This window comes from Mirounga angustirostris, unplaced genomic scaffold, assembly GCF_029215605.1.
Source record: "Mirounga angustirostris isolate CCGP_5_RB_7025 unplaced genomic scaffold, mMirAng1.0.hap1 SCAF_11, whole genome shotgun sequence".
NCBI classification, from domain to species: domain Eukaryota; kingdom Metazoa; phylum Chordata; class Mammalia; order Carnivora; family Phocidae; genus Mirounga; species Mirounga angustirostris.
The window spans coordinates 53,197,037-53,214,454 of record NW_026991719.1 but is presented as its reverse complement, the minus strand read 5'-3'; the positions used below and the strand labels follow the sequence as shown (position 1 = coordinate 53,214,454).

General features: G+C 41.1%; 1 protein-coding gene across 16 annotated transcripts in view; it reads left to right on the top strand.

Annotated features, from left to right (window-relative positions):
* The window catches only part of EDA2R (ectodysplasin A2 receptor), a 106,561-nt gene that overhangs the window by 52,477 nt on the left and 36,666 nt on the right, over nucleotides 1-17,418 (top strand). For 8 of the 16 annotated variants that reach the window (XM_064574158.1, XM_064574155.1, XM_064574162.1 and 5 more), the window contains 4 exons: nucleotides 1,571-1,749; nucleotides 2,279-2,364; nucleotides 4,281-4,445; nucleotides 7,565-7,957. In XM_064574158.1, coding sequence (XP_064430228.1) covers nucleotides 1,571-1,749; nucleotides 2,279-2,364; nucleotides 4,281-4,445; nucleotides 7,565-7,947 — 813 coding nt within the window. In that variant the 3' untranslated portion in view covers nucleotides 7,948-7,957. Of the gene's footprint in view, nucleotides 1-1,570; nucleotides 1,750-2,278; nucleotides 2,365-4,280; nucleotides 4,446-7,564; nucleotides 7,958-9,573; nucleotides 9,699-17,418 lie in introns of those variants that run through there. The other 8 variants (XM_064574166.1, XM_064574163.1, XM_064574164.1 and 5 more) reach the window with 2 other exon arrangements.

Sequence of the window (17,418 nt, the reverse complement as noted above, 5' to 3'; positions counted from 1 at the left end):
TTATTTATTTATTTGAGAAGGAGAGAGAGAGAGAAAGAGAGCACATGGGCAGGGGGAGGGGCAGAGGGAGAGGTAGAGAAATCCTCAAGCAGACACCCTGCTGAGCATGGAGCCTGATGTGGGGCTCAATCCTGGGACCCTGAGATCATGACCTGAACTGAAATCAAGAGCTGGACGCTCAACCAACTGAGCTACCCAGGTGCCCCTCTGCATGCTTTTCTGTTACTATGAGGAAATGAAGGCTTGGAGCTGCCACCTCCTCCATTTTTCTGATGTCCTGTCATTTTTAATATATTGATTTCAGCATTTCTCTGGGTGTTACTGTGTACCAGAAAATCACAGTATAAATAAAATTAAAGCAGTTTTAAATATAAAATAAGTACAAAAGAAAAAAAAAAAACAGGCAGTTTTCTTGGGGCCAGACCTGAGAGAGGCATGCATCATTTTATCCATGTTCCATTAGCTAGAAATTAGGCACCTGGATCCCCCTAACTACAGTGGGGTTAGAAAATGTTGGCTAGTGGTATTCTCAGGAAGAAAGGAGGTTTAGTTTGACAAACAATCAGCCGAATTCTGCCACAACTAGCAAATAGTTAATATCCCCTGATAACTAGAGTTGTATTTTGAGAAAAAGCTATGATATATCAGGCAGGTGCCTTGTACCTAAGTTAGAATGTCAGAGCTGGAAGAATATTTAGAGACTATCTCCTTCAGCCTCTTCAGATGTTGGGGCTTTTGATGCTCAGAAATGGAGAGGGGCTGGCTAGAGTCACATTAAGTCAATATTAGACCTGAGCTAAGAAAGAGCTGGATCACTCATCTCTCCTCTATATCATTGGCATTCAAACATTTTTTTACCATTACCAAGAGTAAGGGATACATTTTTTTTATCACAACCTAACACATACTTGCATATATTTTATCTGTAAAAGTTTTACAATATAATATTGCAGTATTGGTGGTGATTACAGCTATTTGTCAAATATTTCCACCTCCCCACCTTCTAGAACATTGTGGAATTGCATTTTCTTTTACTTGTGTAGTTACTAATAATCAGATGATATGTGTGGTCAAAGACATGTGAGCAAAGTGAAATGGATCATTTCTGGAAGAAAGTAAGAGCCATGGCAATTCACAAAATTCTCTTTTCCCTGATGCTCCAATCATGGCCACACAAAGATAAAACCTCTGCCACCTCGTGTAGCCCAGTGAGAATAATGTAAAACATAACTCCTACTAGACCTCTGGTAGGCAAATAGGGTGAGTGAGAACTAAGCTTTTGTTCTTTTAAGACACTGAGATTTGGAATTTGCTTTTTGCCTTAGCATAACCTAGCCTATGCTGATTGATACTTAGCATTAGTATAAGCACTCTGATATTTATATCATTATTTTGTTTTGTTTTTCAATTTCAGTGCTGATCTCAAACTAGTAAATTTATTTTATGATTCATAAATGTGTTGCAACTTGCAGTTTGTAAAACATTACTTATATGATGTCCATTTGTCCCATAGCTGATCCTCTCTCCAAGTTTCTGTTGAGCAATGTTAGTGATCCCCATCTCTCTGCAGGATTGTGGTTATGGAGAAGGTGGGGATGCATACTGCACAGCCTGCCCTCCCCGCAGATTCAAAAGCAGCTGGGGCCACCATAGATGTCAGACTTGCATCACCTGTGCTGTCATCAATCGTATCCAGAAGGCCAACTGCACAGCTACCTCTAATGCTGTCTGTGGGGACTGTCTGCCTAGGTGAGCCTGCTGTGTGAGACCAAGCTTTCCTAGACCTTTTATATTCCTTGGAGGTCTTTTTCATCCTTACCTCTCAGAGTCTAGTTGGAGTATTCTAACTGTCCATATCATGATGAGCTTAAGCTCCCATGAAAGAGAAGCAGTGTCTTCTCATGATCCGCCTACAAAGTGCCTAGCACATGGTCAGCCACAGATGAATACTTAACAACTTTTTCATCATGCTGGCATGCTTAAGCCAAGGCCCAAGACTCAAGATAAATCTCACTGTAGATTATGAAGCACTTCTCCCCTCTCTTGTAAGACTAATTCCCATTTTAGCTATCGGGTATGGTGAATGGGGAAGGAGGTGGAACATCTGGGACTCTGATTCAGAATCAGACATAGATGCAGAGCATTCATGAGGATTGCAGATGGGTGCTGGCTTCCAGGAGGGCAAGACTTTTAGAAGTTGCTTATGGTCTCAGTAAGGACCACCCCACGTGCATTGCTTATTTTATTACTTTGCCATTCCTTATTGCTCTGACCATAGATTCTACCGAAAGACACGTATCGGAGGACTGCAGGACCAAGAGTGCATCCCATGCACAAGACAGACACCCACCTCTGAGGTTCAGTGTGTGTATCCAGTTCTCTTCTCTTGTTTTCCTCCAACCCATTGAGTGGTAGCAAGATAGGGTAGTAAAGATTTCCCCTACCCCCTGTACTCCTTCCTGTAGAGCAGATTGGCAAGGGAAACAGTTAGATTTGATTTCTTATTTCACAATACATTATCTGCCTAACCCTCTTTACATCATCTGAAAATAATTTAAGTCATGATAATCACCATTCTTCATACCTTATGAGATGGCTGTCTAGGTCTAATGAATTAATAGATTTAGAAAACACTATAAATTATAATATTTGTGCACTTGTAGATGATAATGATGATGATAATATGAGGTTTAAAAGAGTCTCTATTGCTTAGGAATAGTAAAAGCCTGAATGAAGTCCTAGGATCTAGTCTATGCCCATACCACTATCCATTTTTCTATCTATCATTTTTATCTATTTACCATCTATATATATACTCACTCTTTTAAAATTATTGATATTTTTATATTATGAAATACTTCAAATATGTAGAAATATTTAAAATGAAGAAAAATATAAAAATGGTTAGTTGCAGGCACCTGGGTGGCTCAGTTGGTTAAACATCTACCTTTGGCTCAGGTCATGATCCCGGGGTCCTGGGATCGAGTCCCACATCAGGCTCCCTGCTCAGCAGGGAGTCTGCTTCTCCCTCTGCCCCTATCCCCTGCTCGTGTTCTCTCTCTCAAAAATAAATAAATAAAATCTTTATAAAAAAAGGTTAGTTGTACAACATCCAAAATTAATAAATTTTAACATTTTGCATATTTACTTCAGATTTTCTTAAAAAGAACAAAGATTCCACAGGTTTAATAGAATTCCTTTTTTTCTAAAGATTTTGTTTATTTATTTGAGAGACAGAGAGAGAGATCATGAAGGAGGGGCAGAGGGAGAGGGAGAAGCAGACTCCCCTCTGAGCAGGGAGCTCAAAGCAGGGCTCAATCCCAGGACCCTGGGATCATGACCGGAGCCAAAGATAGATGCTTAACTGACTGAGCCACCCAAGCACCCCTATAGAATTCCCTTTTGAATCCTCTCTGAATTTCATTCTCTCCCTATTTCCCCTGAGGCAACCACTGTCATAAAATTGTATGCATCCTGTTGGTAGGCTATGCTACAGTAACAAACCCCTAAATCTCAGTGACTTAATACAACAAAAGCTTATTTTTCACTATACAAAGACATTCCTCCATCTTGTGACTATACCATCTAGACCATGTGGCTCCTAGGTTGATGGAACAAAGAAGATATGGAAGAGACATAGTGGTTTTTAACTACTTCAGTCTGCAAGGGACACACATTACTTTCACTCATGGTCCATTGACCAGAAGTACTCTGATAGCCTAACTACAAGGGTGTATAGGAAATGCAGGGAAGCATGTGGATAATTGGTGAGCACTATGATTCTACCAAACCCTCCACCCATGTTTTAATACTTGTATTTTTTGGTGATAGATGTTTTATATAAATTACTTCAAGTTACTCACTTTCCCCAATTTGCCTTTTCCCTTCTGGATTATTTATATTGATCCATACAGGTCTTTTAAGTTATATAATAATATTATATCATTACATGATTTATTTATCCTGTACCTTACTGATGAACATTGTAGTTTGTTTCCAGTTTTCTAGGTTATATAACTAGATGTGACATGGAAAGACCATAAAATATGTGTATCTTCAAATAATTATATTAACTTATACCATACCAACAGTATATGCAAGTTCTTCCATTTGGTTCTTTATGTTTTTGCCTTCTCTACAAAGAATTAAAACCAGCTTAGCAGTCCTAACCGGGGAAGGTCCTAGGAAGAGGATAATGGCCTAAGGAAGTTCAGGCCCAGCGTCAGGGTGACTATTGACTGCCCACAGTGACTGACTTCCCCCACTTTCTTGTCTCACAGGTGCCTTCCAGTTGAGCTTAGTGAAAGCAGATGTACCCACAGTGCCCCCTCAGGAGGCCACACTTGTTGCACTGATGAGCAGTCTGTTCGTGGTGTTTACCCTGGCGTTCCTGGGGCTCTTCTTCCTCTACTGCAAGCAGTTCTTCAACAGACATTGCCAGCGTGGTAAGGGTAGCTGCTTCACATATTACATGTATTGGGAGCAAGGCTCTGATTAGCAGAAGAGAGGAATTTTCTGGGGTTGAGAGTTAATGGGCCTTCCCTACAGTGTTGAAAACTTCAGTGGTGGACTATCTGTGGGTGGCAATAGAAAGCATGGGGCTTCAGAGACAATTGAGGCCAACCCTGCAAGTTTATGGAACCTGATTCATTAAGGTACAGGGGTTCATAAAGGAACACAACATCATGAGAAAGATTACTTCCCTTGGGGAAGGAATCTGGATACCTAGGTTCTAAATCAACCTATACATAACTATGCAACTTTAGACAAGTCATCTAGATTCTTTGGGCCTCTTTATCCCCAATCTTTAAAATGAGAGTTGGTGTTGGATTAGTTGGTTTCTAAGTTCTTTTCTAATTCTTCATTTCTACTTATATGTATAGATTCTGGAGCTTGTCAGGAATGGAGGATGAATGGCTGGTTTTGAGACATGACTGTAATAAAAGTGGGTGAGGTCTTAGGCAACAGTTACCAGTATAGTAATATCCCAAATGTGGGTAACTGGGAGCCCAGTTTCCAGAGGAGTTGGTGGACCCAGACATTTTCCCCCAGACAATACTGACACCCAAAGAGGTCAGGCCCAGCCCATAGGAGATTGCCATGGAAATTGCAGATGGAAGGTCATATTTAAAGTCAGGAGTACCATTGTGATCTGTTTTCAGCACAACTCTAGCCATTAGCCAAAAATATGGGACAGAAAGTCCAGGTCACTGAAGGTAAAGATGGGAGGAGATAGGATGATGGGCTGGCCAGCAATAAGCAAGGGGTTAAAGCAGGAGCCCAGAGTACTAAGGTTCAGTGCAGCTTTAGTGTCATTGAGTTACTGAGAGCTAGGCAGAGACATCTAAACAGGAATCCAGGCTAGTGAATAGAGTTTATTTAGTAAGAAAGGGGGAGGATAAAGTTTCTTAGATACACTGGTGCTCAGACTCCTCTTCAGCCCACTGGATACTGGGCCCAAAACAATATCACTTTTTTAACTTCTCTCTATGTGGGAAGATCTCTTTTACATAGACCTCCTTGGGTAAGTTTGGCTTTAGGCCATGCCGGATAATCCATAAAAGGCCTAGCATATAGATTTGGCTTAAGTAGTGGTGAATCTAGCATTTCATGGGCTACAGGGACACAAAGGGAACACTGTTATCCCTTTATGACCCCTCTCAAGCTCTGCTTCTTTCTCCTCTACTATTTGGTGGATCTTGGAACATTGTGGTTCAGGGTGGACCATCTTGTTTCTGACTTTGGAACCAGTTTCTTAAATAAGAAAGCTGTTGCCCAGTCCCTGGGCATGGTCATGAAACATGGGCAGTGAAGAATTTGGTCCCCACAGCCCAAAAAGATGAAGATGAGGCCACATCTGAGAGTTGCTTTTGTCCCTCCTCTTGCCTCAGGAAAGGAGAAATGGGTAACCCGTCTCTGCTCCTCCCCTCTCTTCAAGATAATAATGAAGTACCTTTCTCTGGGGATATGAAGGCAGGTAGCTCCCTCAGGGTCTCCAAAGGAGAAAGAGGATAAGATTTTTTTTTTTCCATTTGGAGAGGGTGTTTATCAGGAGTCACTGACTAACATGCATACTAGAGTCATATGGGGAAATTAGTGTGTGAATTAGATCCAATATATGGTGTAATAGAGAGGAGTAGGGACTATGGCAAACTAAAGAGTTAGTTGATCTCCTGTCCAAAGGGGAATCTGCTACTCAGCTCCAGGTGGTTCATTCTTTCTTTCCTTCTTTCCTTCCTCCCTTCCGTCCTTCTTTCCTTTTTTCTTTCTTTTTTCTTTCTTCCTTCCTTTCTTCCTTCCTTCCTTTCTTTCTTTCTTTCTTTCTTTCTTTCTTTCTTTCTTTCTTTCTTTCTTTCTTTCTTCTTTCTTTCTTTCTTTCCTTTCTTTCTTTCTTTCTCTTTCTCTTTATTTTACCATGGGGGAATATTCAATGTTTTAAGATCTTCTGAATTTTCAGAAGAATCCAGAAATCTGAATTTCTGTATGATAGTTTTAAGCTCTGATGATGAATTCTAATAACAAAATACATACATACATACATACATACATACTGAATGAATGAATAAATGAATGAATGAGAAAATAAATAAATAAATAAATAAATAAATAAATAAATAAATAAATAAATAAAACAACCACAATGCAGAGGGTCAAACAAATACACATCCTGTGGGCTCTTAGTTTATAACCTGATGCTATATCAGACTTATGCATGAAGCATGTACTACTTTTCTATCACTGCTGTAACAAATTACCACAAATTTAATGGCTTAAAACAAAACTCATTTATTATCTCACCATTTCCATAGATCAGAAGCTTTGTAGGCTTAGCTGGATCTCTTCTTAGAGTCTTAGAAGGCCAAACTCAAGGTGTTCACAGGACTGTGTTCCTTTCTGGAAACTGGAGGAGAGAATCCATTTCCTTGTTCATTCAGAAAGATGGAAGAATTCAGTTACTTGCAGTTATAGGGATGAGGTCCCATTTCCATGCTGTCTGTCAGTTGAGGGCCATTTACAGTTTCTAGAGACCATCTGCATTCTTTGGCCTATGACCCCTTTTCATTTTCAAAACTAGTTCATGTCACGTCTCTCTCATATTCTTTCTGACTCTTCTGCTTTTATTCTTCTGCTTTTAAGAGCACATGTAATGACATTGGGGCCACCTGGGTAATACAAGATAATATCACTATTTTAAGGTCCATAATCTTAATTCCATTTGCAATGTGCCTCTTGCCATATGACACAACATAACACACAGGCATAACACCAAGGGATGAAGATCATGGAAGAAGAGGGTCAAAATCCTGCTGCCCACAAAGGGTTTCTCTTTCTCTGGAGAAATTGACCCTTTTTCTTGATCTACCACTAGGTAGCCTCAATTTGATACCCCAGTGTAAGTGTGTTTCCCAACTGTATCACCTCAGCCTGGTGCTAGGTCCTTAGATCTCCAGGGAGGGGAAGGGGAGCACTACTTCCCGGACCCTGCCCATCTTGTACTCAGGACCAGGTGCTCCACTGAAAGGAGCTCCTGCCTTTGGTTGACCCAGTGGCTTTCTGCTTCAAGTTGCAGGAGGTTCGCTGCAGTTTGAGGCTGATGAGGCAGCAGAAGAGGAATCTCTCTTCACCATGCCACCTGGCCAGGAGACCAGTCCTGAGTCCCCACTGAGTGAAAGCATCTTTGAGACCCAGCCACTTAACCCCATCCTGGATGATGACTGCAGTTCAACTTGTGGCTTTCCCACACAGGAGTCTTTTACCATGGCCTCCTGTGCCTCAGAGAGCCACTCCCACTGGGTCCACACCCCCATCGAATGCACAGAGCTAGACCTGCAAACGTTTTCCAGTTCAGCCTCCTATACTGGAGCTGAGACCTTGAGGGGGGACACAGCTGAAAACTCTGAAGACAGACTGGAGTTCAATATGCCCTTTGAAGTCCCCAGCCCTTAACTCTAGTGAGGTGAGCTGGAAAGGTGGGACAGAAAGACCAGAAACTGGGGACCACCCCCAAGGAATTTTCCTCTGGAATACTGTTATTCAGTAGGGCTAGGGGTAGAGGAAGAGAAAGCTAGAAACACTGGAGGGGCAACAGTGGCTATGCTAATCTTTGGAGTCTGTCAGGTAATATCACATTTCTGGGCCTACAATTGTCAAGGAAGTAGCCAGGTTGACATGATGCTGGTCTTTCTATCCTGGTCTTTTACAAGCTTTCTCAGGGCCTCACTGTCTAATAGTCATATTCAGTTATCTCTGCTCATGTGTACACGCACCATGACACAATGGGAAAATATGTAAGCCTTGCCATCTGGCAGCCTGAAATCTACCTCTGTTCCTTAATAGCTATGTGAACCTTGTGTAAATCTTTTTACCTCTCTGAGCCCCAGGTCTTTAAATCATAAAAAGTAGAGTACTACTCACCTCATAAGTTCTTATAAGGGTTGAGTAAGAAATGTATGTGCAAGCGTCTTTTATAGTGCCTGATGCATTAGAAATATTTAAATCATGTTAATTTTCTTTCCTTCCCCAGCCCCAGTCCAATTTATATACCCCTACATATTGACTACACTTGTCTGATCTAACACCCCTTTGTGGTAAGCAGGTCAGGGTTTGTTAGCCTTGTTTTATAGAGATAGGAACTGAGACAGAGAGGGAAAATGATTTGCTCAAAGTCACAGAGCAAATCAATGGTAGAATTAAGCTAGAGCCCAGTTTGGGGGCTCCATTCCAGAGTTTGTCTAACTTTATCATTGTGACCATTCTATAGCCAATGTTACTTTCTCAGAGGCTTAAGTAGCATGAGACAATATGAGGCAGGAGAGTGGATAGATTCCAACTTTTCAACTAACCAACTACCTTTTAAAACCCTTTTCCATATTTCTGCAGCTAAGATATTGTCCAGGCCCTCTGACTCCCCCTTCCCTACATCTACCTAAGAAAATGTGAACAACATGTAGGTGAAATCTAACACTGCTATCAAACCAGTCAGCTTAGTTGTCTTCAAGGTTATCTAGTCCAACTTCCCTTCCAAATCCTCCAATCCATGTTTGAGTTCCTTTTGTAATATCCCCAACAAATGTTTGTGTCACCTTTGCTCACATATTTACAGTGTCAGAGAGCTTACTACTGCCCAATGTGTATTGCAGCTATGACTGGTAGATTGGAGCTCAATGTAAAGAAAAACCTTCTGTCTCCCTGTAGTAGCTACTCATGGGTCCTGGATCTGTTCCATGGGCCACACAGACTTCATCTGCTTTCTCTGCCTTGTGATAGCCCTGAAGAGGTCTAAAAATTACATTTCCTCTCTGGAACGTACCACTTTGTGTTTCTCTAGAGAATGTGGGGCTTAAAGCTGAACCCAGCTTCATGAGGAATGGTCTCACCAAGATAGAACAGGGTAGAACTATCATCAACCTAGCTAAGTGATGTATTTCTACTGTTTCTAATGTTTCAACCATTGACCTAAACTATGTGTTTTTTTTTGTTTTTTTGTTTTTTTTTTTTTTTTAAGAGATAAGGAGAGCAGGAGACTAATGAGATTGCTCCACAGATTTCTAACTTGTTCTGCTCTCTCCCTAGGTCTCTTGGGCTTCTGGCAACCTTGCCCAGTCATTCTCTCTGGACTCTCCTGCTTTGTTCCTATACACAACAGTAGCAGGGGCCTGGGATGTGGTATCCACAACAGCCAGTACTCTATGAATGGGGCATATCCTATCCCATCCCACCAAAGTGTTGATTCTTTACCACTTTCCCAAGACTGACCTGCAGCATTTATTGCTTCCTTATTATAGCTAGCTTGGAGAGCTAGATTCTTTGGCCATGGAACTACCAGACATGTTCCTAGCTCAGCTTAATTATAGAGAAAAAGGGAGGGGATGTCAATGAATGGGGTAGAGTTTTACTGCTTGCATCTTGGTCAGGTGGACCTGAGGTGGAGGCCTCTCAGTACAGTACAGATATTGATATGTCTACCTAGCACTTTAGGGACAAAATCAAACCCTTCCCCTTTTAGCTCCTTCACACTGCCCCCCTCTATAGTACACACACACACACACACACACACACACACACACACACACACACCTCTACATGCATTGTGGGGGAGGCCTGACACCTTGATTCCCCACTCATCTCCTAGACTTCTTTGGTTGGGACAACTCTAGAGCTAGCCCATTTGCCAGGGTCTTCCTCCCCACAGATGGGTCTCTTACCCTTCTTTAGTGGAGATTCAACTCAATGTCTTTTTGATCTTTTAAATGGTATTTCCTAAAGTTCCTTTTATTTTTATTTATCTTCCTACTTTTGCCTCTTTTGTCCCTTCTTGGTGCCTGGTCTTCTAAAGCCCAAGGCTAAATCTCTAGATCTCAATGGCCAAACTCACTTCAGAGCTTTGGTCTTTGAAGTGACAGCGAAATTACTGAGGTCTGCAGTGGGGGAACTGAGGACTGAAGGTTCTCACTGAAGCCTGACCTTAGGGCAGCTCAAGGACCATTGGTGCTTTCTTGGTTTAGAGTAGAACAAAATTAGTTTATGAGCCCTCACCACCAGTTTCACATGCTTCTCAGAATAAAGTGGAACTTCACCCTCCAAGGCTGATGGCACAAGACAGATGAGAACCTCAGGGCTGAGATGTGAGCATCATGGATTGTTTTTGAGTCCCTCTTATGTCTGTAATGGGCCACTTGAACTGATGCCCACTCCCTCACAGTGGATAAGATTTGAAGAAAAACAGTTCTCAGATGAGTGGAGTAACTATCTCCTTTCTTTGGGAACAGTGTATATAGCCCAGAATGCTGGATGTAACATAATTTGTAAAAACCCAAGATGGAGAGAGGGCACAGTTATCCTAGGGGTGGAAATGCTGAAATTTACTGCATATACAGGTGTTGCACTTTATAGTTTGCAATGTGTGTTTACAGCCATTATCTCTTGGATCTTTTTTAAGATGTTATTTATTTACTTGACAGAGAAAGAGCACAAGCAGGAGGAGCAGCAGACAGAGGGAGAGGGAGAAGCAGACTCTCCACTGAGCAGGGAGCCTGATGCAGGTCATGACCCTGGGATTATGACCCGAGCCTAAGGCAGCCGCTTAACTGAGCCACCCAGGCATCCCTCATTGGATCTTTATAGAAACCCTGAGATGGGCAAGGCAAGGACTACCATCCCCAGTTTGCAGATGAGGAAACTGAGGCCCATGGATGGAAAGTGACTAACCTTAAGTTACTTGGTGATGTAAGGGTGAATAGCAAGGCCTCTCTAATATCTTGAAATTTTAATTTTCTGGAAGACAATATTAAGGAGTAAGGAGATACTGAAAACAACAATCTTTGGCAGGAAAAACGGTGGAGAGACAAATAAGGCTCTTATACCTGGATGTGAATGAGGTAATGTTCTTGCCCATATACCAAGCCTATTCTCTCCCCTTCCCAGCAACTACCCTCCCCCTACCCTGCAGCCAGCCTTGATGTACATTCTCTGCCAGGTCTGACCCTAGTGTAAATCTAAGAGATTTTCCATTTAGCACTGTCCCTCAAGAGGTCAAAAAGTGAGAAAGGCTGCAAGGTCAGAGAAGATTCTTTCTACCTGGCTATCTTATTTTATTTTTGCTCCAGGGTTATGAAAAAAGTGGATAAAGGCTGGAGGCAGTAGGAATATCCATCTATTGCCCCCCTCCCCACATTCCACTGTCCAATTTAAGAGTCTCTGATCTTAGTTTGGGCAAAGACTTGAGACTTTTACTTTATTTAGAGGTGGGAGGAGTGCAATTATTTCATCTTTAAAAGCTTCCTCCAGGAAGATTGCAGCTATTGGAGTAAATACGTCAACTATAACTTCAGTACTTTATTAAAGTTTATTTTAAAAAAGTTTATTCACACATTATGCCTATTTTAAAGATGAGGAAAGTGAGGCCTAGAAAGACTAGTAAATTATCCAAAACAATGCATATTTGGGAAAAACAACCTGCCCTATATACCCATCCCCCACTCCCAGACCCAAGTGTGGGTCCCATGGCTGAGTGTATAGTCCAGGGAAGAACAAGTAGAACAGAAATTGCTCTTCGCTATGAAAGGACAGGGAAGGGCAATAGTTCTTTCTCTCTACTAGATACTGCCTAGATAACCCTAAAGGATCACTAAGCAGCTTAGGGAAGAGACTTAGGAGATGGATTAAGGCAGCTCATCCCTGCTACCAGGAAAACTATCTGACCCAATAGTCTGTAAATTGTTGTTGAGGTAACAGTGGTCTTCCATTGAAAAATAGCACATGACTTCATCTGCATCCAGGATATAGAGATTTTTGGGTTTTTTTTGTTTCTTTTCTCTCTCTCTAGTTCTTACCTCCTATGACCAATAAGGTTTTCTCTGCTTTCCTCTTCTGCCAGGTTCCTCTAGACTCATTGCTCTTCCTGGGTCAGCTGGAAATTCTTAGGGCATGTTTGAAGAACAATGTTTCTCCATTGCAGCATAGGGCAAAGCAAGTGATTTCCCAGTAGGTTGATTATCTGGGCCTCACTCTTTATTTGAGGCGTATAACTCTCCAAATCCAGCAGGGAGCAAGGCTGGGTCTTGCTGTTTTTGAAACTTACAGAAAATTTCTGAGCCAAGTTGACCTTCCTTCTGGGGTCTGATTTTCCTTTTTTCTTTTTTTTAGTGTTATCAATTTTTAAAAAGATTTTATTTTTATTTATTTATATGAGATAGAGAGTGCGCACAAACAGGGGGAGCAGCAGGCAGAGGGAGAGGGAGAAGGAGACTCCCCGCTGAGCGGGGAGCCCCATGTGGAGCTCAATCCCAGGACCCTGGGATCATGCCTGAGCAGAAGGAAGACGCTTAACCAACTGAGCCACCCAGGTTCCCCTGGGGGCTGATTTTCCTAAACTACCTCCCAGCTGTCTCCCAGAAAGATCCTCCAATCAACTTAGGGGCAGCTGAGTGGGAGAAGAAAAGAAGCCCCATTTTTTTTTTTTTTTTTTTTGCTTTAGGTCCTACTTATACATCCCATGACCAGAGAGGAATAAGTTCCTTGGAGACTGTATTCTACTTTATTGTCTGATTATCTTTCTGAATCCTGTAAAGCTAGTTCCCATCCCGCAAGTACTTAGTGGTTAATGAAGTGCATTAGGCACCGCGTGCACTTCATCAACAGGTTTTAGCCCTGGAAAAGGAATGTTCTCTACAGCAAGACCTCTGCTTTCAGGATTTTATTAAATGCATCTTTAGGGATAATCATCTATAATCACTGATTAAGGGCTCCTGGGGCAACCCATTGATGAGAGTGCTAAAAGCACCTGAGAAAAAGTAAAATGGACCATTGTACTGGACTGGGAATTAGAAGCAATTGAATTACAAGCCTGCACCAAGCAGCCTGACATCACACAGGTATTAGCAAATATGTATGAGCCAAGGCTTTTGGCCTTGGCGTTTAGGTTCTCTGTTCTTTTATTTCTGGGATAGTTTATTCTTCTCACTGGCTTTAATTAGTCATGTCTATACCTTCTGGTAGGGTAAGAACTAGTACCCAAAGAGAAGATGATTCAGCTTGAGCAGGCCTTAGGTGTTCAAAGGTCACCATGCACCTGGCAGTGGTTCAAATCCAACACTACTGATAGTGACTTTACATAGCAATAATAACAATAATACAATGATAAAAATGACACAGCCCTCTTCACTGTGCCTGTTCTAGACTTTATAATTTATGAAGCTCATTTACACCCATTTCATCCTCCTAAGACCCTGAATTGGGTGTTATTTTATCCCTTTTTAAAGAAGAGGAAGACAGCTCATGTTACTAATTCCCAGAGCAAGGCTTTTTCCACTGCTTCAAAGCTTCCCCTTAACAACTGCTTTAGGATGGTACAGGTACCATAGTGGAACTGGGGCAACATTGCAGGGAAAAAAAACAAAATACAAAAAACAGCCAGGTAGCAAAATCTCCCAGTGGTGTGTCTATAAACACAGTAACTACAAAGCTTAGTGTGAGCCCCACAAAAGACAACAAACTTCCTGGCTGGACTACCTAGCCCTTCTAAAATAGCTTCTTGGCACTGACTTTTTCTGTAACAATGCAGATACTAGCCTTGGTTGCCAGGGTTACCTCAGTGCACAGGTGTGCCAGCCAAGAACAAAGTGCTCATGGTATGAACATTGTGTGATCATCCCAAGCCATACCCAGAATCACCTTTGTTCTAACTTCCTTTTTAAAGTTCAAAAATTGGAGTTGGCAATGGAAATAGGGAAATGAAGTTTTACTTTGCTTTTTAAGGTATCTTACGTACAGGTGAAGTGAAACATATTTTTCTTCTTTGTAATTGCTGTTTGGCCATGGCAAATATCACACTCAATTTTTTGCTTTTGGAGAGTGTTTTTATTTATTTATTTATTTTTAAATGTTTGGAGACTTCAGTTTTTGTTCTATTTTTTATATTTTTTAAGATTTTATTTATTTATTTGTCAGAGAGCACAAGCAGGGGGAGCAGCACGCAGAGGGAGAGGGAGAAGCAGGCTCCCCACTGTGCAGGGAGCCCCATGCGGGACTCAGTCCCAGGACACTGAGGTCATGACCCCACCGAAGGCAGACGCTTAACCATCTGAGCCACCCAGGCGTCCCTGGAGAGTGCTTTTAAAGATTTCCTTTTCATTGCTTTTAAAGTGTGGACATCTTTCTTTGAGCACCTTGCTTTTATGTATTTTTGTTTTATTGGAGAGTTATTGGTCAGTGGAAGCACAAAGCGCACTTGATAAAAACATTTTCAACATTACCCCGAGCCCACATAATAGTTGAGTTGTCTATATTTGAACTAGCAAAGTAAGTTGTTTTTGTTTGTAAGGGAGAGTAGCTCTTTGCCAAGGAATGGGTTTACTTTTTGGTTCACTATTTCCCTTTCTGTATACCTGGATTTGGATTTTGACAGGGAAGAATCTGGGAGAGCAACTTTCTCCTCCAAGGTTCTCAGACCCAGGCTAGGTAAGAGTGTCAATACTGCAGCACTGTCCCCAACACACAGCCCTACTATACTGGGAAGATAATCTCTCATGCCCCTAACCCCCTGCCCACCTCATTATCAAGGTCTTTGGTGTTTTACACTGAATGTAGGTAAATTTTAATTACTTTTCCATCATAAATTGGTTATTTATATATATTTTGTTAAATCTTAAGCCATATATATGTGTGGCTACTGACAGATGGCAGAGTTCTGTTTTGTTTTTGATGCTCTGGAAATATTTCTTATTAGCCAGTAAACAGAAATACTTCCAAACACCTTCCCCCCCCCCTACTTTCAAAAAACCAAGATGCTTCCTTTGGCTGGTGTATCTCTGCTCAGTGAGTACAGCAGGGAAATAAGGAAATGTGTTTCTTACAGTGGATATAGCATCATGGGTAGTGGAATCCACTGACTTGTCTCTCATGAGATCTGGTTTATAGTCCAAGATCTCCTTCTATCTTTTTAAATTGTTTATAACATTTATTTTCTCATCTGGCCTACAGATCTACTAAAAATTTTTGTGTTCTAAACTAATACTTCTTAAGCAGGGTTCCATGGCCCTAGGAGACTTGTGCACATGTCTACTGAGGTCTGCAAAATTTCTAGGAGTATGTGTATGTGTGTGTTTCAATTTCAATCATAAAATTTTAAAAATATAAGCATATTCTAACTAGGCCTTCTGAAAATATTTACACAAATATTTATAGAAGCATTATTTATAACACCAATAAAGTAGAAACAACCCAAATGTCTGTCAACTGGTGTATTGATAAACAAATTGTCATATATACATATAATGGAATACTATTCAGTCATAAAAAAGATTGAACTGGCACACAGTATGTCATAGATGAACCTCACAGTATGCTAAGTAAAAAAACCAGATACAATAGAGCACATACTGTATGATTCGATTTCTATAAAATGTCCATAAAGGCATGCTAATAGAGACAGAATGTACATTAGTGGTTGCCTGGGGCTGGGAGTGAGAAAAAATATTAAATATAAATTGGCATGAGGGATCTTATTTGGGGATAAAAATGTTCTAAAATTGAGTTACGATGATTATGGCTGCAACACTCAGTAAAGTTAATAAAAATCATTGAAATATATGCTCAAAGTGAATGAATTTTATAATATGTAAAATATACCTCAATAAAGCTGTTTTTAAAAATATTCTATGATCACTGATTTATGAGTAGACTGGTGTTTTCCAATGTGATTACTTTCCAAATACCTGCATTGCCAGAAATAATCTCAAATAATCTCAATCTTTCTCCCTCTCTCCTTCCCTCCCTCCTCCACCCCAGCACACACACACTCACACACACACACACAGACATACACACCACCCAATTACTCAATTCAGGACAAAAGAAAGAGACAGAACCTGAGTCCTATTCAGTTCTTTTCATTTTGAGCTCTTACACATTACTTCTCGTGCTTTCTCACTTTCATATGTTGTCTCATTCAATCCTCATGACATTCCTAGGTGGTTGGTGTTCTTTATAACCTTTATTTTACAAAAGAAGCTCAAACAGATTTAATGCTTTTTCTATGACTATACATCAATAAGTGCTGTGCTGGAATTCCAGCCCAAATCTGTCTGACTCTGAGGCACAAGCATTTCCCACTATGCCACAGCTGCCTCCCTAAGAGAATCCTCTTTACCCCACTGAATTTCTCATAGTTCCCAGCTTAAGAAACTACATGAAAAGAGTCTCCCTGGGAATTTCTAAGTATAACAAAATAGTGTCAAAATATTATCAGCTCATGATGATCGTTTCCATATTATTAGAATGACCACATTGATTATGCTGTTTTATTGGCCACAATGCTGTCACTGAAAGAGCATCCTAGAAATCTGAGTTCTTATTTCACCTCCATTATTCTCTAGATGGATTAAGATCCTTCCCCCTTTCCTTGGCTTCAGTTTCCCTCTTGGTGCACAAAGGAGATTAGACTCAATGCTTTCTAAGAGCCTTCCAACACTGACAATGTGCAATGAACATGCAAGACCTAGCTTTGCTGTAGACTCACTCTTGGCAGCAGGATAGGGAGGATAAAGAACATAACTGTGGAAATGGTTACTAGAAAACAACTGAATGAATGACAAGGACTTGATTTTTTTTTTTTTTTAACTTATGGACCTTATTGATGTTTTTCATTCCCTTTAGGAATCAACTCTTTTTAGTCTCCTGACATTTTAACCAAACTTTTATTAAAATGTACCTCTAGAGGGGCGTCTGGGTGGCTCAGTCATTAGGCGTCTGCCTTCGGCTCAGGTCATGATCCCAGGGTCCTGGGATCGAGCCCTGCATCGGGCTCCCTGCTGAGCGTGAAGCCTGCTTCTCCGTCTCCCACTCCCCCTGCTTGTGTTCCCTCTCACTGTCTCTCTCTCTCTCTGTCAAATAAATAAATAAATAAATAAAATCTTAAAA